At 37.5% G+C, this 22,667-nt stretch overlaps 1 protein-coding gene across 1 annotated transcript; it reads left to right on the top strand.

Moving 5' to 3' along the window:
* Window positions 1–1,358: 1,358 nt before the first annotated feature.
* LOC113526894 (fibulin-7) lies at window positions 1,359–17,513 on the top strand. The gene is made up of 8 exons (XM_026914328.3): window positions 1,359–1,627; window positions 5,891–6,050; window positions 6,135–6,305; window positions 7,659–7,784; window positions 9,769–9,951; window positions 13,685–13,822; window positions 13,938–14,073; window positions 15,023–17,513. The coding sequence occupies exons 1-8, from the start codon at window positions 1,562–1,564 to the stop codon at window positions 15,381–15,383; spliced, it is 1,341 nt and encodes a 446-aa protein (XP_026770129.3). The 5' UTR covers window positions 1,359–1,561; the 3' UTR covers window positions 15,384–17,513.
* The last annotated feature ends 5,154 nt before the right edge of the window (window positions 17,514–22,667 follow it).

The following is a 22,667-nucleotide window of genomic DNA, read 5'->3' as shown; positions in this document are numbered from 1 at the left end:
GGTTATGAAAGCATGGACTAGTTTCCCTGCATTACATTAGGCTAGCATGTTTCATTATAACTCTTTGTCTCAAATGGTAATATGCAATTTTAGAGATTACATGGAAAACAAATAATAAACCAGGGTGCTTAACGGTAAGTTTTGTTTTGGTTGAACAGGATAGGTATCTACCTCTAGAGTGAAGTAAGCAAACTTATACCACAGCGCTGTTTAATCTGAAGGTCAGAAAATGTTGATTTATTTTCTATAACAGCAGTTTTGACAATAGTTATAATAGTTATTGCCTCAATACTGTGAGGCAAATGACAGGTTTGTATACAGGCTCTTTTCTGTAAGGGCATGTTTATTTAACATTTATGGAAGGAGTCTCCAGTGTCAGACGTGTCCAGTGTTTGTAACAGTCAGAGGTAAAGCTGTAACTTTAAATTTTCTGACATGAGTAAGCCTTCAGGATGGAGGACTTTGATTTTTGCAGTTTCTTTGTAACATGACAAGCTGCATTTTTATTTAGTTTTTTAACCATTTATTTATTTATTGTAAAAGAGAGGCTGGTGATGGAATGCTATAATGTAAGTGATAACAGGGCCTTTTTAAGGGACTATCCACAACAATAAATGCAACAATAAATGGATGAACATTCTATGTCATTCTTTAATAAATACAGAATGGTTACCATTGGCAAATTGCAGTGGTATAATAGGAGTAAAACATTTTGGGACATGCCGTTATGGAAAATAATCAACTTTGGTGTAGTAGAAGTAACCCTGCTTCACTCTTTCTGCATCACGCCATCCCGTCATTGATTATTTTCCTATAACAGCATGGCCAATTGTGTTTTATTTGTTTGCAGGTAAGGTTTGTTTAGGAGAAGGAACTTTCTATTCGTGCAAGCTTTTACGCCTTTTAGTCACTCTTTCATTTTGTGTAGTTGAGCTTATGAATCTGTTTAAACTGAAACGGAACCTTGTGGGAAACCCTATTGCCAAGTTTTTAGGCTCTGAATCATTTCCATCTAATGGCAACAAACTGTTTACAGTCTAACAGGTACAATATAATCCACACAGTGTTTTCAAGTATATTTTGTAATGCACTCAATTGAACCATTACCAAAATAGTGCTGATTCTTTACTATAATGCTTCAGAAAACTAGTCTGAAAAACATCATGCTTGTTATTCCTACTTTCACCCGATAAAAATAGGTCCATCGCACTGATACGCGCCTGAGATGTTGTTGACGAGCGGATTTTATATTCCTCCAGGTTAACAAATAGGCTACTAGAACTGAGTGGCTTTTATGAGGAGAAAATTTGGCATGTGCTTTCCAAAAAAAAAGGAAAAGAAGAAAAACACCAGTCTACGGTGGCGGGTTATAAAAATGAGCTCTGCAGACGGCAGAAGGCTTTCATTTGGATGGCTCCTGAAACTGGCCCCAAGTTCTCTGTACTACATTTTGTGGACTTTCACAACTTTTCTGGGACTTTTGAAGTGAGTTTAAAGACTCAGGACATTTAACAAGATTCCCCAGATTCTTTTGAGCATTGTGTAAGTTTTTATCAGGAAAATGAGTCAACTTCGCACCATACTGCTGATTATGTGTATCGGTCAGATTCACAGCATCTATGGGCAGGTGAGTGACGCAGATACCAGTCTTTTATTGTGCACTTTTATTTTTTATTCAAACATTGATAAATTTGATAATGTAAGCCAAGAATGTATGTCTGTACTGCATTACACTGTATAGTGTTATGAAATATTGTTCATACATGTAAACTTTCCTCTCTTTTCTTAATAAATATTTGAAGACATTAATTTTCAGTTTTTGTGTAAATAATAAGACAGATAAAGTTTGTATTAATGTGTTATTGTGGGAATGAGTAAGAGATCCATCCATCCATCCACTTTCTACACCGCTTATCCTACACAGGGTTGAATAAGAGATTATGTTCAAAAATATAAATTACGATACACATCAAAGCAACATTTGATGCTTTACACGTTCACGTGTAACCTGAACATGTAGATTAATATGTTCTGCATGAGACAAAATATTTGCACAGGAAATGGTTAAAGGTCAAAGACAGACCTCATAGCTGTGTGTGTGTGTGTGTGTGTGTGTGTGTGTGTGTGTAAGAGAGGTCAACAGAGAGGGGTGTGACTCATACAGAACCTCTACACATGCCGAACACACTGGTCTAACTTCAGTTTATGAGCACATACATTATATAGTTTTAAGTAAAAAGCTTAGAATTTAATGTAATAAATGTATTAATAAAAAATAAATAATAAAATAATAATAATAATAGTTATCATCATCATCAAGCTCACCATTCATTAACCAATCACTAACCAGCTAACATAGACACTTAACCATTACCAAAAAAAAAGTTTGTTTTTACATCTGCTAGAAGTTTTTCCATGTTTATGACAACTATGCTAATGTATATACTTGGAGAGAAGTACACTAAGTATCAAGAATACTTACAGATTACATTTGCAAGACATTTACTACCATGTCTAAGTATGCTTGAAGAGAAGTGCACTAGGTGTTGAGTAAACTACTAAACTAAGACCTGTGAGTAGTAATACGGTTATGAAATGTATTTCCGAATATAATAAACACTCAAGTCCACATTAAATTGGGTTTTATGTGATAAAGGTTTAAACTAATATGCTCAGAATACTTTATCAAATTAAGAGATTTCAAAATCATTTACTTATATAGACGGTATATGTCTAAGAACAGTTTTATTATACTATGATTATGGATACTTAAGGCATCTAGAGTACATTTATGTAAGGGAAATGTTATAGAAGCTTGAGTCAGTATGCACCAACATTGTGTAATTATACTGTAATTGAAATGTTTTGCAGAAGCCCTAAAAAAGAGTGCACTGTCAAATTGCATTACTCTCTCTTAAAACATGAGTCTCCCCTGAGCCATCATAACTCCATGCTTCATAGTTAAAGAACAAGATGTTTTCACAGGATGTGCAAATATTTAGCTTACTTACATAAGTCATGCAAGATGAAAACATGAAAAAAGTGCCCTTCCCCTTGATGGCAGCCAATGAGCAGCAAGAAACGCTGCATGTACGGTATTGTGAATGTTAAAGGTTGAACTGAAACACTTTATCCCATAATGCTCAAAAGGAAGAACATACAGCAATATTTCAGAGAAATTAAAGAGGATGGGCTCCATTTTGAGTCAAGGTTGCTTCCTCATGTCATCTCATGGAGCTTGTCCTTGCCAGTGCTGCCAAGACTTGTTTATTAGGGATCTAAAAGGACATCTAGATTTCTGTAAAGCTGCTTTGTGACAATTGTAGGAATACCTTATCAATAGACATTAGAGTTTCACATGTTCCCCTTAGTGTCTGTGTGGTCTAGGTTTCCTCCGGGTTCTCTGGTTTCATTCCACCTCCCACAAATATGCTTGAATGTGGATTGATGACTCTAAATTGCCACTAGGTCTGCATGGTTCCCTGCAATAGACTGGCATGGTATCCATGGTATTCCTGCCTTGCGCCCAGTGTTCCCAGGATGGAGTGCGGATCCACCATCACACCCATATGTGATGGAAGCACATAATTGTGTAGAATGTCTTTGTGTGCTGTTGCTTTATAATTTCCCTTAACTGGAACTAAGAGGCCCAAACATGTTCCACCATGACAGTGCCCCTGTGCACAAAGCAAGCTCCATGAAGACATGGCGTGTGAAGGTCGGTGAGGAAGAACTCGAGTGGCCTGCACAGAGCCCTGACCTCAATTCCACTGAACACCTTTGGCATGAACTGGAACACTGACTGCACTCAAGGCTTCCTCACCCAACATCAGTGCCTGACCTCACTAATGCTCTTTCAGCTGAATGAACACAAATCCCCACAGCCACGCTCCAAAATCTAGTGGAAAGCCTTCCCAGAAGAGTGGAGCTTATTATAACAACAAAGGGGAACTAAATCTGGAATGGGATGTTCAACAACACATATGATTGTGATGGTCAGATGTCTACAATCTTTTGGCCATGTAGTGTATTTCCAATCAATTCCATTGGAAAAATTAATTATCAAAAATATAATCCACCTCGTTCATGCTTGTTATGCCCGCCATTGGATTTCTTGTGCAGCTTCTCAATCACTGATGAAACATATCACCAAATCTAGGGGGCGTTTCATTAAGTGTAATATTTAATACAACAGTCAGTGTTTGGCTGTGTGAATCTACACTCTGGGCTAGAAAGAAATCAGCCCCAGCTTCTATTTTATACATGTGGTGTTGCTGTATTTGGCCTCACCAAAGTTTAAAAAAATCCACTCAAGCCATTTGTTAACAGCAAATACGATGATGTGGATGGCAATTTTTTAAATAAAATGTATTTATTTATTTTCTTAATTCACCTTCATTTATACCAATCCTGTTTCCAATAGTCTGAAGTAAGATGTAGGGTGAGAGTCCTGCCAACAGTTTTAAGTCTAGCATTTCAACACAGCCCTGGCTGTTTCCAACTTCTGAACAAATTATTTAAAGTCCTTTGACTGAACCACATCAGAACTGCCCTTCCTCTCTGTAAGCAGCAAGATTTTCTCAGAGCGTGTAAAGCTCTGCATACACTCTGTTCATTCACCTCACGAGTACAATCTAGTCTTTCAGCTCTGAGCTCCATCTGCCTCTTACAGGTGACGTCATGCACGTCATAAGGCCAGACACTGCATCATTCACGACTGAACACAGTCCATAGAATAAAACCACCACAAGCTTTAATCGTTTGCAGGACTGCCAATTAGAAGGATAAGGAGAAGTGGAACTGCCAGGGTTGTAAAAACAAAACAAAACAAAACAAAAAAAAAGTTTTAGGTGAATGATGGTCTGAAATTGATGAATAAATCTCATTGCTCAGTAATCCTAGAGAAGATATTTAATGTGTGATACTACACACCAATGTGGGAATATGAATTATGGATTATGAACTATCCCAGTTAACAAATATTTCCAGATTCAAAGATTTTTTTTAAGATCAAGCACACACACTCTTTGAAAGCTGTCTTATAATTAACTGCCAAAGACTAACAGTGGTCCTCTTTATATCCGTTTTTATACCACAGAGCTGTTGAATTCTCAATTCTAACTTGTCAGAAAGTGTTGATTAATTTTCTATAACAGCAGCATTGATAGTAGTGCAGCTGCAAAGCGCAGGTTTATATTAATAACTTTATCGTTTCTATAGTAACAACTCATACAGGAACGTCTGTTGCTGAAAATCTAATAATAAACATATTAAAAACATGCACTTCTTTAACAAAGGAAAATATATAATCCTTGAAGCTTTCTGTGAGGAGACATTTATTTAACATTTATAGAAGGAGTCTCCAGTGTCAGCTCTTTGTAAAAGTCACAGGTAAACAGGTGAGGGAACAACTGTTCTTAGCTGCTTTAACGTAAGTAAAAACAGGAACTAACTTTTTTGACTTGTTTCCACAACATTAAATGTAACTATAACTAGATAAAATGTACATGTCATTCTTTAATGAAAAAAGAACAAATCGTTGGCATATTGCTGTGGTATACAGTAAGTGGAATAAAACACTTCAGGACATGCTGTTATATATAAATAATCAAATTTGGATGATAATAGTAATTCTGCTTCATTCTTTATTTTCCTATAACAGCACACCCCCTTTGTGTTTTCTTCCTTACTTAACCCCTTGAACTCTAGGAAACTGTTAGTGGGTCCAGATTACATTCCTACAGTACACACATTTCCTATTAGTTTCACTGTAGTTACTAAGGAATATGCTTCAAGATGAATAACATATTAATAAGCCTAATTAGTAGTTCTAATTATGATTGTTATTTTGGCAAATCGCTACATCACAGGACTGTGTCTGTTCCCGCAGGAATGTCCCAGTACACAGGAGCTGCAGAATTCCCTACGCCAAGCACAAAAGCTGCTGGCATCACATGAGGCCTCGTACCTGCAGAGTCTCCGCAGCCTGAAGAGGAAAATCAGTCAGCTGCAGAACAGCACGGCCCGTGTGGCTGCCAAACCCAGTGATGGTAGCAGCTTCTGATGAGTATCATCGGTTTGTGGAGAAAAAAACCTAGCAGATATAATAATGCATTGATTTATTCTCTACACAGCTTCCTGTCCAAAACTGGAGGCACCCCTCAATGGACGAAAATTAGGGAAAGTTCTACTGCCGGGTCATGAGGTTCACTTCCTGTGTGACTCAGGCTACGAGCTGGTGGGCTCTGAGACTCGGCAGTGTAAGGAGTCGCTCACCTGGAGCGGCCAACAACCTGTCTGCAAGGGTCAGTAATACAAGGAAATAAATTTGGCAACATTTTACCCAAAGGAAGTGGTTATAAGGCTGCATGACCCTACATAAGCCCTTTATGTCAGCTGTTGGACTGCTTTTTTTATTTAATTTGATGTCAAGTTGACATATCTGAGTGAAGTGAGAGAGTTCTGTTCACATAAGGTTATGACACTCAACTGTGTTCATAGGGCTACATAACACCAATTTAAGCCCTATATGCAACTGACATAAACCTACCTAAACATTTATAAAGGCTTTTCTGCATCAGCTGTTAGACTGATTATTTTGTCAGTTGTGTGGTATGACAATTTACTGTGTTCACAGGGCTACAAGACATCCACATAAGCCCATTTACAAAGGCTTACCTGTGTTGTTGGGCTGCTGTTGTCAATTTAACATTAAGTTGACATAACACCTGTGTGAAGTGACAGATTTATGTATAAGTTATGTCACTTTTACTGTGTTTACAGGGCTGTGTGACACCCAAATAAGCCCTATATGACAACTGACATAAGTCTACATTAGCGTTTATAAAGGCTTGTTTAAATGTATGTCAGCTGTTGGGATGCTTTGTCAATTTGACATCAAGTCGACATAACACCTGTTCCTATGGCTACACAACACCTGCATAAGCCCTTTATGACAACTGACATAAAGTTATATAAACATTTATAAACATCTAAAAATCATCTGTTGGAATGAGCCTTTATAACTGCTGATGTCATTGTCATAAATATCTTATGTAGCTGTATGAACACAACACGTAAGTTTACTTTTTACAAAAAAAAAAAAACAAAAAAAAAAAAAAGGCAACTTTTGCAGAGTGGAAATGTTACAAAGGCCCATATTTTTTGTGCAGCATGGTAAATTTTTTGGATTAGGTCCTGTGTCACGGTTGCTTTCTCTCTCCTTATACTTGTCCAGCCTCATTACTCATCTTTTTTCAACTCCACCCATCACCCTCACTTCCCTCATCTTTTACACATCGCTTACATTATCACCCACATTGTTCCCCAGGAAAAGAAGTTTTCGATTTCACATGCTCCTCAGCATGATTGAGTTTCATTTGGCTTCTGTAAATTTTTTGGCCCAGTGCATTGTTTTACACACCATTTAATTCCAGACAGCAGTCCAACAAGTCGATTAGGCTCAAAGAACGCTCCATCGGCACAAGAGAAAGCTGGCTGTGAAAGCACACAGTACAGGACATACTTTACTTAATCTCTGCATCAGTATCATAGTATAAAGTTACATGAAGCTGTTCATCTGTCAGAGCTCTGCATACCTTAATGCATCTGCTTAGTGTTATGGATAGATTAATGACTGAATTCCTGTCTTTCCTCAGAAATAAACGAGTGTGCCTCTTCTCCCTGTGCCAATGGGGGTTCATGCACAGATGAAGTGAATGGATTCACATGCGCATGTGCCAGAGGATGGGCTGGACCTACGTGCCAATCTCCAACGCCAACATGTGAGGCTACTGAGATTATTTTATTTAAAAAAGCCATACTTAATTCAGTTTTATTTCATTTACTATGTCTTGACAATACTAATGTAGATAAATAATAAAAAAAAATTTAAGAGAGCAAGAGCGACAAAAAAGAAGACAAAGAATTAAATCATTCTCAACAGCATTTACACAAGAAACATGGTATTCATGGAAATCCAGTTAGTCCAGAAAACTCAACTATGAGAGTTTGTGTACATGTACATATAAAGAGACTCACTAACATGAACCTTGATTGATCAGTTTCACATTATATAATTGGTGAAGCGTTACTGCAATTTTATTTACAAATTATGCTGTCAAGTTTAAATTTCTTATTTGTTTCAATAACATACACTAATTTAATGAAACTTTTGTGAAACTCAATTGCTTCATATTAATGACTTGAAAGAAATTGATCAATAGATTAAGACAAATAAGACTAGCCATTCAATTAGATCAAAGGAAATGCTAACTTTTAAAAGGAGGAAGAGTTAGTTTGTGTCTATTGTAGCGGAGACACCGCAGTGGCTGAGCTGCATTACTGGAATATTTAGCACAAGCCATGCTTAAGAGGCACCATTTAGTTTAGGAATTTTGTGCCATGTGCCGTGAACTTGCTTTGTAATTTATAGCTGATTGGCATTTATCAACATATGCACATGAGTATGGAGAAAATCAGTGTGGCCAAAACTTTGGCAGGAATGTTTAGCTCGTTTTGTTAATAAATGATAAATGAGGCTTATTTTATAGTCAGGCAGAGGTGAAGTATAGAGCAGTGCACACAGGAATTCTGAATTTATGCTCAAGGTATTTCTGTTCTATTTTAGAAAAGTGGCCAGATAGCACAACAATAACAACAGGAGCCTATCACAGGACAATAGATGTCTGTATTTCCAAATATACAGACCCACAATCCACGTATCTTGATGTGGAGAGCATTTGTGGAGAATAAGGCTGTCAGTGGACAGAAAACACAGTTTCAGTGTGGACAGATGTTCAAAACAGAAATAAATAACGTCCCGAGCCCCTAGTTTTTAAAAAATTGTTAAATCTACCATGTACCTCAAGCCTTGACTCGACCAAACAACCTTCAAGACATAGGAAATGCATGCATCAAAACGTTTGTCTGGCCCTGCTCCCAGGTGGTAGAATGAACTTGCCCTGGCTGTCCAAACTGCTGAGTCTTTCATTATCCTCTAACACAAACTAAAGCACTTAACAAAGAGAAACTTGTGCATTACTTATAGGTTTCTACATTTACCTCTTTAACAGCACTGATGTCTGTTTCTGGCAGTGTTTTAAATTGTTGGCATCTTTAGACTTGTGATCTTGTGATGTGCACAAGCATAAAGGCATGTTTGTTTTCCAAGTAGACAACCAGGCACTTCTGTAAGTCACTGTGGATAAAAGCGTCTGCCAAATGCTGTAAATGTAAATAAAGCAAACATAATTCTGCACTACACAAGTGGAAAGCACACATTTAGAGTAATGATGTTTTAAATGAATCTTGAAAACCACACACTACTGAGGCTGCTTTTAGGTCCCATAATCTTATATCCTCCTGCAAGCCAAAGTGCATGAAGAAGCCATAACACATGTAAATACATGTTTAAAAAAACTATGAACAGTCCAGTTTATCTGTTTGACTAAGCCATGATGCAATATACACAATGACCCAGTGTGTTGCATGCAAAGCTTGTCAAGAGATGTGCATTTTCTACAATCTGTAATAGTCATTCTACTACTAAGACTTTTTGCTTATCTTGATTGGTATTAAACAGACTTAAAGGTGCAGTCTGTAATTTTGAAAAATGTTTCTAGACCTGTACTAATCATAGAATTACAAAGATACTTTATAAAACCTGTGATTCGCAATATAGCCATGTAACAGATCTGGCTAGCACATTAAAACGTATACTATATGCCGCTGATAATTGCTTCCCAACATGTCATTCTCTTCCTCCAGTTTTTGCCACCACAACCAACATCTCTGCTGCCACCTCTGGAGCTGCAGCTGCCACCTCGTTTCCTTTAACAACTCTGCTTCCATTTGTGCAGCCGTCCAAGTGCAGCCAGGTCCAGGGCACCACACACTGCACCTGTGAGGCAGGATATACCATTTCAGGCCGAGACACCAGCATCTGCACAGGTCAGCACTGGTCACACCAGATAAAAATGTCAAGATATTACTGACATATGTACAGTTTTTAACAAAACTACACACAAATTCTATACCTCTTCCAAAATATTCCTGACCAAGGCTTTTGACTTGATCATGTACCCATTTTTATGCAGTAAAAAATCTCATCATAGGGGGAAAAACCACTTGTATGAATGTTTATGAAAAATTTTTGTAAACATGTTTGTTATAATTGCAAATGATTGAATCAGACACCTATCCAAGCCAACAAAACATGGTTGTGTTTACAGGCAGTTAGAAGGGTTTGAATTGCCCATTTCATGTACTCCCATATCAGTGGAGTTGGCTTGCTAACTAAGAATTTAACATGCTTAGCTTGCTAGTTAGCTAAAATGTCTAACTTACAGTATATTGCTTTAACCAACCTACTTAGCTTGCCTAAAGTCTACATCAACAAACTAGCTAGCTGATGCTAGATAGCTAGGTCATGTTCTTACTGAGGAGTTGCCTATAATGAACAAGTTTTGCTAGCTAACTTCATTCAGCTAACAAATGAGTTTATGGCATCATTATGATGTCCTCGATTTTATAATTGTAAAGTGTTACGTCTTGAACGTCCCCACCAACAACATGGTTGTAAGCATCAAGAGACTTGTACACCTTCAATTTCTCTCTAGAATAAACGCTCAGAGTTGTAATGCTGTATGTATATACGTCCAGTCATTGCAGGCTAGATCACCACTTAGCCACTGACTGGAGGCCACACCATAAGAATCTTCTAGACTTACACCATTTGAAAGTTTTAGTTTAGCCAAATAGCACTCCCTATCTGTTAGTGCTAATCAATAATAATAAGTGGATAACATTTTAGCTCATTTTAATCTAACTCCTAAATAAAATTCTTGATAAATTCTTCAGTCAGATTATAACCATCCGTTTGCTATAGACTACACAGGTCTTTTTTGCAACCAAGTTGTGCTCTGTGTCACTATGTAGCTGGATCATGGACCCACCCATCCCACATGGCTTAAATTAGAAAGGGAACAATGTCTCTCTTATGGTATTGGAAGAGTGCTTCTTTCCCCAATAAAATTAGATAAATCAATTTATAAGCACAGCATCTTCAAACACAAGATAATCAGGATTTGAAGGCAAATCAAGGCCCAGCTCAAAATCAAATCCATGTCATTCCTCACATCCATCTCCAAAAACCCCTGATTCATACCTAGTAGGGTAGACAGCAAATCTGGGATTATATGTGGAGACATGTTCCCAATTTAGAGAATGCCAGCCCTCCTAAGCTGGATGACTGTCTTAGGTCAGATACCGGAGCGGGATACACAATATCTTCCATTTATAGTTCATTACAAGCCACATACATGCCATCAACGGATGGTATTACGGCATTGTGGGAAGAGGATTTATGCAAAGAGAGTCCCAAAACGATGTGGGAAGCTTGTTTGAAGAGCATCAATACTTGTTCAATTAATGCTCGGCATAAAATAGTATTCAGGTTAAAAGATAAGATACATAAAATAAGACTGCATATGTTTTTTTTTTTTTAATTCCTCCAATATGTGATCAAGGCAACATAACACTCATATCCTCTTGCTCATAGCTTTGCTTTCTGCCATAAGCTGCAGGATTTCTGGTTGGACATCTTTGAAGGACTCTCAAATGTACTACATGTAAGCTTAACAGAACCGCTCCTAATTTTATGAGATGTTTCAGAGAGATTCTTACATTTACAACCCACTCAACAGCGACAGCATGTCCTATGCTGTCCTTGTGGCAAAAAAATTATTTTTATTCTACAGACAAAGCAGGAAATTCCTTCTGTCATGTCATGACCAGATTTTTTTTTTTAAAATAAAGTCAGCCAGGTCAGCAAAAAATTAGCAGCCTTTACTTGTTTACCTTGGTGCATTAGAGGAGGAAATATATCATGCAGGCATTCTAAGGTTTCCCCAAATGGGTCAAGCGGTAGCAGGATAGGGTGGGGGAGTGGTTGGGGGATGTTTGCTTTTTGCTTGTAAAGTTCACAGGAGGGTTTGATATTTCTGCAGAACTTTATTCTGTACATATTGGCTCCTTAATAACATATATTTTAAAACAACTACATGCTGTTTCCATGAGACTGTTACAACTGTCCTCAGGGCTCATATTGGTTCTTTGATGCAATCATAGAGCAGCAAAAACAACCAACATTCTTCTCAAACCAGCTGAAAAATACAGATAGAAATACAGGTTAGATATACTAAATAAATGCCAACCTTCTTTATTTATTCTAATTCATTGTGAGATCAGACTAACACACAGACTCAGTAATCGAGGACTCTAGAAATTCTAGAGAGTAGAGTTCCAGAAATTTTGATTCAGACTCTAAAGCTAGGGACTTTAGACTTGATTAGGGCTTTAAAGCTAAGGACTCAAAAAAGCTAGGAACTCTACTCAGGTCCTCTATTGCTCAGGGTCTACAGCTAGAGACTGTAGACTGACCATGGATGGTTAGGAAGTAAGGACTTGATCTGGAATCTACAATTTGGGACTCTGGAGTTGATTCAGACTATAGACTATAGACTCACTTCAGATTCTATGGCTAGGACTTCAACTTGGAATGTACAGTTTGGGAATCTGGACTCTTCAGAATTTACAGTTAGGGACTATAGACTCAACTTGGAATCTATGGTTTGTGACTTAAATTGATTCAGACTCCAAAGCTAGGGATTCTGGACATGACTGAGAATCTATGGTTTGGGGCTCGAAATCTAGAGCTAGGGCTCTGAAATCAATGCAGATTCTTCAACTTGAGACTGTGGACTAGCCTCAGACTTCACTTTACAGGTGAATCCAACTCTAAACCTAAGGACTCAAAACTCAAATTGGACACTATGGTTTGTGATTCTGATACTTGGGACTCTGGACCCGATTGAGTGCTAAACTCAGACTCTACAGTTGATTTGGACTCTAAAGCTATGAACTCTGGTCTTGACTAAGATCATCTGACTAGGGATTCTGGACTTAATCCAGACTTTAAAGCTAGTGACTCTGGCCTTGATTTGTACTTTAAAGCTATGAACTCTGGACAGGACTGAGAATCTACGGCTTGGGGCTTGAAATCTAAAACTAGGGGCTCTGGATTCAACTCGGACTCTGCTGCTTGGGACTAAATTGGAGCTAGGGACTGTAGCCTCAATTTGAATTCCATGGCTAGGAACTTGACTTGGATTTTATAGCTTTGGATTCTAGAGCTAGGGAATATAGATTCAATTTGGAATCAATGGTTTGTGGTTCAACTTGATTCAGACGCTAGAACTAGGGACTTGACTTGGACTCTGCTCCTTTAGACTTAGGGACTTGAACTCAGATTCTGCTACTTGGGACTAAACACTACAGTCAATTTGGACTCTAAAAGTTATGAACTCTGGACTCACTTCAGACTCTAGAGCTAGGGACTATAGACACAACTTGACTATAGACTGTAAACCAATCTATGGTTTGTGACTCAACTTGATTCAGACTCTAGTTCTGGAGACTGTAGACTCAGCTCAGATTAATAATGGACAACTTTTGATTTGACAAACATACTTGAGTTCTTTATAAATATGAAATACTCTTATTCAGAATAATAAAAGTATAAGACTCAAAGTGTAATTTGGAGCAATAGTCCTTCTATCTCAGTAACAGTGGTGATAAAATGACAGGTCAGAATACTGTGAACCTGTTTCTGGTATTTTCTCAGATATTGATGAGTGTGAAGTGTTCCATAATGGGCCGGCAGGTCGTTTGTGTGTGCATGCTTGTATTAACACCCCGGGTGGTTATCGCTGTTCATGCCCAGCTGGCTATGATGTGAGCCGAGACGGCCGAGGCTGCAGAGGTGAGTCACCACAAATGTGCCAACATTTGCATTCTTTTTGTTAAGCAGAAAGTAATGAGGCTAAATCTAGATGTTTCCTATGCATACACATACTTTCTTCTGATACTGCACACAGATATCGATGAGTGCGCCACAAGGCAGAACAACTGCACCCGTGATAGGCTGTGTATCAACACATATGGAGGTTTTCAGTGCGTAAAAGTGGAGTGTCCACGCATCCGAAATGTTACCTATGTCAAAACCTCACCCACGTAAGTATATCGATAGCATATAACAATCTATGTCATTCTTTACTAAAATGCTCACAAATACTTTCTAATGTATAGAGCACTGTCTCTCAAACATTTTGCAGCCAGATTCATCTGGAGTCTAATCCAATATTTCAAATATTAAAAGACTAATGTGTATCATTAGATGTACAGTATATATACCATAGCATAAATAATTCTCAGGCGTTGGCTGTAATTCAAATCCCCAGTTTATATTAATGCTTTTGTTCTTGTACATTATCATTTCTATGGTAACAGCTAATTCACAGGGATTCACAGGGATGTTCCACATAAACACTCTGAGGTTAAAAACATTCCTTTAAGTTTTCCACCACAGGAAAGTCTTCAGTACAGAGGAGTTAATGCTTTATGTTTTTAAGTAACATGACAAACTGTGTTTTTGTGTTTGTCATATTAACTTCAAGAGAGAAAAAAGAGAGGCGTTAGTGATGCATAAGTGATAACAGGAACCCACAGACATTCCACAGCAATAAATGTAACTACAAATGGACAAAAAGTAATTTTAACTGTTTAATAAATATAAAAATTGGAGGCATTGTCAAGTTGCTGTGGTTTAAGAGGAATAAAACACTTCAGGACGTGCTGTTATAGGAAACTAATTGGGGTTTAATGCTAACTCCACTTCATCACAACAACCTAACATTGATTATTTTCCTAAGACAGCACATGCAGGATTGTTTTATTCTTTACTTACTGGAAACATTAGATGTTTTTATTCCTGAATATTTTCTCCCAAAGAACCCATAGCAGTTCCATTGTGTTTTTCAAAAAAAAAAAAGTTGTATTATATGAACAGTGTTTTTCCTAGCTTTGTCTAGTTTTAGTAACATTGCAGTGAATTCCAAGTTGAGATTATTTATCTCTGTTTTACATTTTAATTTTCTTATTGTGCTTGTTTTCATTGAACCAGGCGCTGTGAAAGGAACCCCTGCCCTGTGGACAATAAAGCATGTTCTCAGGCTCCCAACTCCATCTCCTACCACCATATATCAGTGGTGTCAAATCTCTCGGCTCCGCGGGTCCTGTTCCGGGTTTCGACAGTGCGGATGATTGGAGACACTCTGCGTTTTGCTGTGCTAGGGAGCCGTGGGCGACGCCATTTCAGCATCCAGCGTTCAGACCGGCAGACCGGCGAGCTGCTGCTGCTCACCCCCCTGCAGGGCCCTGACACCCTGGAGGTGGAGGTGGAGATGAGCGAGCTGGAGAAGAGGGCGCTGATCGGGCGCTACATTACCAAAATCACCATCTTCATCTCACAATATGAGTTCTAGATCCAGAGTTTGAAAGGAACACTTAATATTGTTGTCTATAATAATAATAATAATAATAATAATAATAATAATCAGAACAGATCTACTGTATGATGAATCCAGTTGGAGTTGTGGCTTATAGTAGGGTCAGAAAGTCCAGTTTTTATTTAGTCTGTTATTCCATGGAAACACATTTTTAATTATGTATATATCAAATTCTATTTCAAATTAAATTTCCCAGACAATTACATCATGTTTTACTCATTTAAAGGAGCACTTTGTGATTTTTAGTGCCTTCTGCAGCCTGTGAGATCAATTGCAAATGTAAGGAAAGTAACTGACAAGGCCTAATCTTCCCCCCAACGGACCTCACTCCCTCTGCGGCCTTTTTATTTATTTTATTTATATATATATTTTTAAATACAAAAAATAGGCAGGGCTGAGCAGCTCTCGGCGCCAATTTACAGGCCAGAAAAATGTAAAACCAAAGCATAAATTGTAAACCAGTAAGATCTAACGTTTGACAATATCGCAAATCTTTTTTTTTTTTCCAAATGTATTTTTGAAGTTGATTATTCATAATATCAGTGATTTTCACGTAAACACTTTCTAGAAACACTTTTAGAAATTACAAACTGCACCTTTAAGTCCAAAATATTTCTTACAAATTTAGTCATTATCAGATGTTAATGATAATTAAATCTGTGAGTTGTGAATCTTGTGTGTGGATTCACTCATTTGGACTTTATTTAATGCCAAGTATCTAGTTGTACAATCTTGTTAATCAAAAAAGAAAGTGAAACATTTATTATTTATTTATCTCTTCTTCTTTTTTTCAAACTTATAGCTAATCGTTGTTGTAGCAGTTCTCTTTCCCAGTGTGCCACTGCCTCCATACATGTGTGTAAAAACAAATTTATTGAATTACTCCAGATTTGTCTGTAATAATATCCGATTACTTCCGATCCGATTAACATTCGATTACTTCAAGTGGGATTTAAAGCTACGGCTGAAAGCTGGATCACCTCTGCACTCAAACAGAGCAAGTGACAAACATACAGTATGTATACATTTGTCTGCCATAATATTGTATGTAAGAGTTTCTGACGTGATTGAACTAAACGATTTACAAGGCTTGTGATAATAAAGGCTGTATATGTCATGACTGTAGTGACATACTGGACATGTGATTGCTTATCTCTCAGTATCTCATAGCTTTTCATGGTTTAAGATATCCCACAAATGTTACAACATGAAAAAGATGTCAGGGAACTTTAGGTTTGGACTAGAGTGAAAGTTTTTAATACGTCTTTTAGATGACTGGAAAGATGACCAATGTGGTTGTGAACAAAATAAGAAAATTTAATCAAAACCTTCACTACACTAAATTAAACCTGGACCAATCACAGTCTCTTTTTAAGGGCCAATTAAAGTCAGGGATGTCTCTGGTCAGTCAGTGGTCACTGGAATTTATTCACAGGCATTCTTTCTTTTTTTTTCTTGGCGCCTAAAACAGTTTTGACTCCAAACACAGGCATAAAAAAAAAAAAAGTCACCCCCAGTGTCAGTTATCTCAGTTCTGAAGAGATTACTGCATGTAGGTGTCACATACTCTTATAAACACTGGCTTGAGGTAAAGTGTTACGAAATGGTTTGATATGTACACCATTCTTTACTACCTAAATTATGAATGGACTAAAATTGCATCCTGGTTTCTAAAAACCGTAGGTGGGAATTCTGAGAAGCAAAAAGGAGTATGATTGTGTTAGAACCAGGGGCAGAACTTCCTGGTAAGACATTAGACCTGACACACAAAGCTGTGCTTTACTTCGGTCAAAGAGGTGCTGTGTTCTTGCAGTTTGCCGTTTTTCATGTGTGTTTATGCAACGGCGCTAGTAAAAACAGTGTAGCTCTGAGGGATATTTAGATGCACAGTGAGATGTGATAAATCTGAGCGTGTGTGGTGTCCGTGTGTGTCACTGTAAATCCTGACGTGTCTACGTGAATGCGTTTGTGTGTCTTTACATGACCAAGAGGTTTTAGTTTGGACTCAAACTATTAGTCTGAAGTGTGTGAAGGTAAAATGTTTCACTGACGTTTCACATAACACCTCATGAACCTTAAGCGTTCACCTTCTGACACACACCAGCCGAGCTGTAATCGTGCAAATGCAGGATTTAAAATAAGCAAATCTGGATAGACAAGTTCACCCACCTACCAAACCTACAATGTGCTGCCCAGTCTCATGTTTTGGTCCGGAAACATAACACTAAAAAGTGGTAACTAATATAATGTAATTTTGTGTCATGAGCTAGCTAGCTAGTAAAGTGCATTAATACAGACAAACAGAAATGAATGTGTTGTGACTATTATCCTTTTCGAACAAAGTTTGTGACGCAGCACATCCTGATTGTGTCCTTGACAAAAAATCAGCATCTTTGGCCAAAGTTTCACCTATGAAATGTGGTGTCCTGTCTTCGCATCACACATAAAGATATTATTCAGGAAACTGTGTGTGTGTGTGTGTGTGTGTGTGTGTGTTTTGCATGCCACTGGATCGCTACAGCTCAGTGAAAAGGACAGCACATGGAAGGATGCAGTGTATGAATGTCTGAATGCATCTCGCTGACATTGAAAAGGCTGAATAGAGAGAGATACACACCGTCCCTCTCTCATCATTTTTGTGTTTCTGTGCAGGGCCTCCTATTTTTCAGCTGTCAGAGTCGTCACTCCATGCTGAAAGACTCTTTCCTCCTTCATTCACTCCAACTGCCTCACTGTCTGAGTGCATCTCAGAATGCACACTGTCATACAGAGATAGATAGATAGATAGATAGATAGATAGATAGATAGATAGATGGATAGATAGATGTAATTTAGTGATTCCCAAGGGAAAATCTGCAGAAGACATTGATGCACTAGACAACATTTTAACATTTAACACATTAACAAATAACACTCAGGCCAAATGACACTGATGATAAGGCGCAAAAAATACAACATAATAAGGCGCAAAAGAGAAACATTACAGAGAGAAAAAGCAAGAGAGAATGAAGAGAGGTAGAGACAGACAGAGAGACAGGGTGTGGCAGAGAGAGAGGGAGAGAGAGAGACAGAGAGAGAAGAGAAAGATGGAGAGAGATTTAGAGAGAGATGAAGGTGAGACAGAGGGAGAGAGAAAGAGACAGAGACAGAAGGAATAAGATAAATACAGCGAGAGAAGAGAGAGACAGAGAAGAGACAGAGGGTGTGATAGAGAGAGACAGTGACACAGAGGGAGGAAAAGAGAGAGAGAAAATGGGAGACAGAGAGAGATAGAGAGAGACAGAGAGGGAACATTGGGTGAGATATCCTTGTTATCATTTTGGGAAATCTATCTATGACCTTAGTCTTAACCTCCTGGCAGCTGCAACCTGCTGCTCCTGATTTTCACACAAACACATGCCAAAATTATTTCACACATATTTTACTTGGCTAAATGATATTGCTTGAGACAGCTTGAGACATCAATGGAGATAATAAAAAATTCAAAAATTCAGTGCAAAAATGAAGAACCAAAATTTGGTGAGCGATCGATATGATTTACATTTACACGTATAGGACAGCTGGTGTAAATGTGACTCTTTTTCTCCCTCTCTGAGCTCTGACTTTAATCGTTTGTCCCTCTCGTATAACCTGACTGACCCTCTCTAAACCTCCCCTCGCTCTGATGAGAGAGACAGAGGGAGAAGAAAGAGTCTCTGCACAGCACCTGCCATGTCCCACTAACCTGTTACTGATAGTAATCCAACACCTCCATTCCCACAGCATGATGGGAAACCTGGCACAGAGCAGCTTCCTCCCTCCGCACGCCTCTGACCTCCATAGCCACCCGCGACGTGATCCAATCAGAGCCGGATCAGATTTAAGGGGAGACTCACCATGCTGCTACTCTGCCAGAAATCTACACCATGACAGAAAAAAAAAAAAACATACAGCAGCGCATGTGAAGATGTGAAGACGCTAAAGGGTCTACAGAAGTGCTGAGGCAACACGAACATGGCAGAGAGAGATAAAGTACAAGCAGAAAAATGCTCTTTATTCACATTTGGACTTTGCTTTCGACCCTGGTATTATCTACAGTGCAAAAGTTTGCACACCATAGGACAAAATGAGCAACAAAAGTAAGGAATAAAACACTTATGGGTGTGCTGTTATTGGAAAATAATCAACAAAAGAGTAGTGTGATACAGTCTGACTGGTACCACACCAAATTTGATTATTTTCCCATAACAGCACATCCTGGCGTGTTTTATTCCTTTTAAACCACAGCCGTTTGCTAATAATTACAATTATTATGCAGTCATTTTTTTTATCCATTTAGTGTAGTTACATTTAATGTTGTAGAACATCCACAAAACAAGTTAGTTCCTGTTCTCACTTACATGACAGCAGCTATAAACAGACTTCCCTCACCTGCCTCTCTTTTTTCTCTCTCTTGGACTTAATAAGACAAAACAACATAGCTTGTCATCTTGATTATCCTGATTATCCTAAGACTATCCTGTGGTGGAAAAACTTATGTGAATGACATGCTACCATAGAAACCATGATGTATAAAATAGCTCTTTGATTTGAAGTACAATCCAAGCTGCTGTTCTAGAAAAAAACAATTGCATTTAGATAATTAAGGAATTAAGGAGACACTTGGGGGAGTGATGTTATAGGAAAATAATCAATGATTGGGTGATATGATGAAGCGGAGTTACTGTTACCATACCAGAAGTTGATTAATTTCCAATAACAGCATGTTCTGAAGTGTTTTATTCCTCTTTTTTACCACAGCAATCTGCCAACGATTGTTTAAAAATTGTATTTATTAAAGAACAAAATGTCATACTTTTTTTTGTCTGTTTATTGTTAGGTTTAATTTTGTGAAATGTCCAGAAAATACAGAGAAACCAGAAATTCACATTGTCCTAAAGAGTTTAGAGGAGAAATTAAAGTTACAGTCTATTTACTATAGTCCTGGAATGAGATGTTGTTACTGGGTAAAAAAAAAAAAAAAAAAAAAAGGAAGCAATGCAGTGAGTTCGTAATGGATTGTAATGGTTGGTAATAGTATTTCGTGTTTTCCAAATGGGTTGATAATCACAATATAAAGGGTCCCATTATGGTAATAAGCTGTGGATGTGGTTTGATGTGATTCAGTGGTCCAGTCCTAATGGACCTGGGATAAGAAAGGACTGATAGAAAGCATTCATGGTTAAGCTGGAGCTGGCAGGTATTCTATTAAGACACAATACAATTCATTTGGATGTGAAACTAAATCAAGAATAAATGTCCTCTTGGAAACAATTAAAACCATTTGATCCTAATGGGAAAATGTTTAAAAGAAACCATTAGGCTAAAGTCTCATCAGGAAGCAAAATGATATTTAATTTATCATTTGTTTCAGCAGGGACATTAATCGTGCGGTTTGCATTAATAAAACCGATCTCCGAATCTATTAACACCAATCTGGAGTGAAATGATTCACTGAATCAATTAAAATCTTGTCACTGAAGAATAATTTAAAGGTAAACCTGCAGTGTCTGCAGAATGAAGCTTATTACACTGAAATTAACTGCTACACACACTGATAATATTACACAGTTCTCCATTTTCATGAGTCCTTAAAGAGCTAATATCAGAATTTCTCCTTATCACGTAGCATCACCTTAACACGTGTTCGACGAGAGGTTTAGAGGTTGAATGATGTTCAGAGGAGCAACACTGCCCACCAGAGGAAGAGCCAAAACAACACACTTAAAATGTAATACAAATAATAATAATAAGCTACAATGTCGATCATGAATTATAGAGCAATTAGAGTGTTTAACCTATCCTTTAACCGATCCTTTAAATTACACCCACACTGATCTCTAAATAATTACACTTAAAAGCTAAACTGAACACAAATGATTACTGTGATTATTGTGATTATTGTCCACAAATGACAAATTATGCTCCAATACTTTTCTACAATATCATGAATATTGTAAGATCTTTTATAACACTAACTGATTCTATGTAGCTCGTTGTATTTTTATTATTTGTTCATTTTCATTTTCAAGACATTAAGTAAGCAATAAACCATGAAACAAAGCACATTTACTGTTAACACATTGAAGTTTATTTTCCTATAACAGCATGTCCTGAAGTATTTTATTCCCCTTATACCACAAAAATTTGCAGAACGATTAAAATTTTTATTTATTAAAGAACAACACGTTACACTTTTATTTGTTTAAATTACATTCAATGTTGTGGAACTTCTGCGAAACAAGTTCCTGTTACCACTTACGTTATAGCAGCTGTAAAGTTTTTTCTAACACTCACTTTTTTTTATAATATGACGGAAACTTGTTACTGAGAAACCACAAAGCGCAAACTCGTCTGTCCTGAAGACTTTCCCGTGTTGGAAAACGTAAAAAGTTATAGCTTTACCTCTGAGTGTTACAGTGCTGACACTGGAGACTCCTTCCAAAAAAGTTTTCTTTAGAAAAACCACTTCACCACTTTCGTCAATTGCACATTTTTCTTTGTTAGGATGTATAGGTTATGTGAAGCATCCGCCATACAAGTCCCTGTGAATGAGCTGTTACTATAGAAACGATAACATATTAGAATGAGCGCGTTAATAGAAACCTGTAATTTGTTGTTATAGAAAGTTAATCAACACATTCTGACCAATCAGATTTGAAAGTTCAACAGGACTGTAGTTTGAATATTGATTCATTCAAGTTGATTTAAGAGTTTTAAGTTTGAGATTTAAGTTTGCCAGTATGTTAGCAAAATTTAATGTTGCGTATTTCAAAAATGTCTTTAACCCTTTCGTGCATAGTGTCCACACTTACAGAGAATCAATTTAAAGCTGTTTTTAGAAAAGGATAAACTATAAATCACCTCCAAATTATTTGAGATCGTCAATGTAATTTCACATAAATCATCCAGATTTCCGGTTCCCTCTAGACTGTCATTCGCAATGCAGCACGTCATTGCAGATTGTCAGTGCAGAAGCTCCAGTATATCTTTACACACTTTCAACACCAAAGCCAAAATGAAGTGAAAAAACGTGTCAGATATTCCATGACTCCAGTGAACATCTTGGATTTTCTTTAACGATTTTTTTTTTTTTTTCTTCCCAGAAATCAGCTTCATCGTGTTACAGTTATAAACTCTGTAAATTTCAAACATCAAGAATATTGTTCAAAAATTATATTTTTCATAAATTTGGTCCTTTAGACTTAACAATGCTAACAGGTTTTTTTTATGAACCCATTG

Source organism: Pangasianodon hypophthalmus, chromosome 6, assembly GCF_027358585.1.
Source record: "Pangasianodon hypophthalmus isolate fPanHyp1 chromosome 6, fPanHyp1.pri, whole genome shotgun sequence".
Taxonomy (NCBI): domain Eukaryota; kingdom Metazoa; phylum Chordata; class Actinopteri; order Siluriformes; family Pangasiidae; genus Pangasianodon; species Pangasianodon hypophthalmus.
This window is presented reverse-complemented; position numbering and strand designations above follow the sequence as displayed.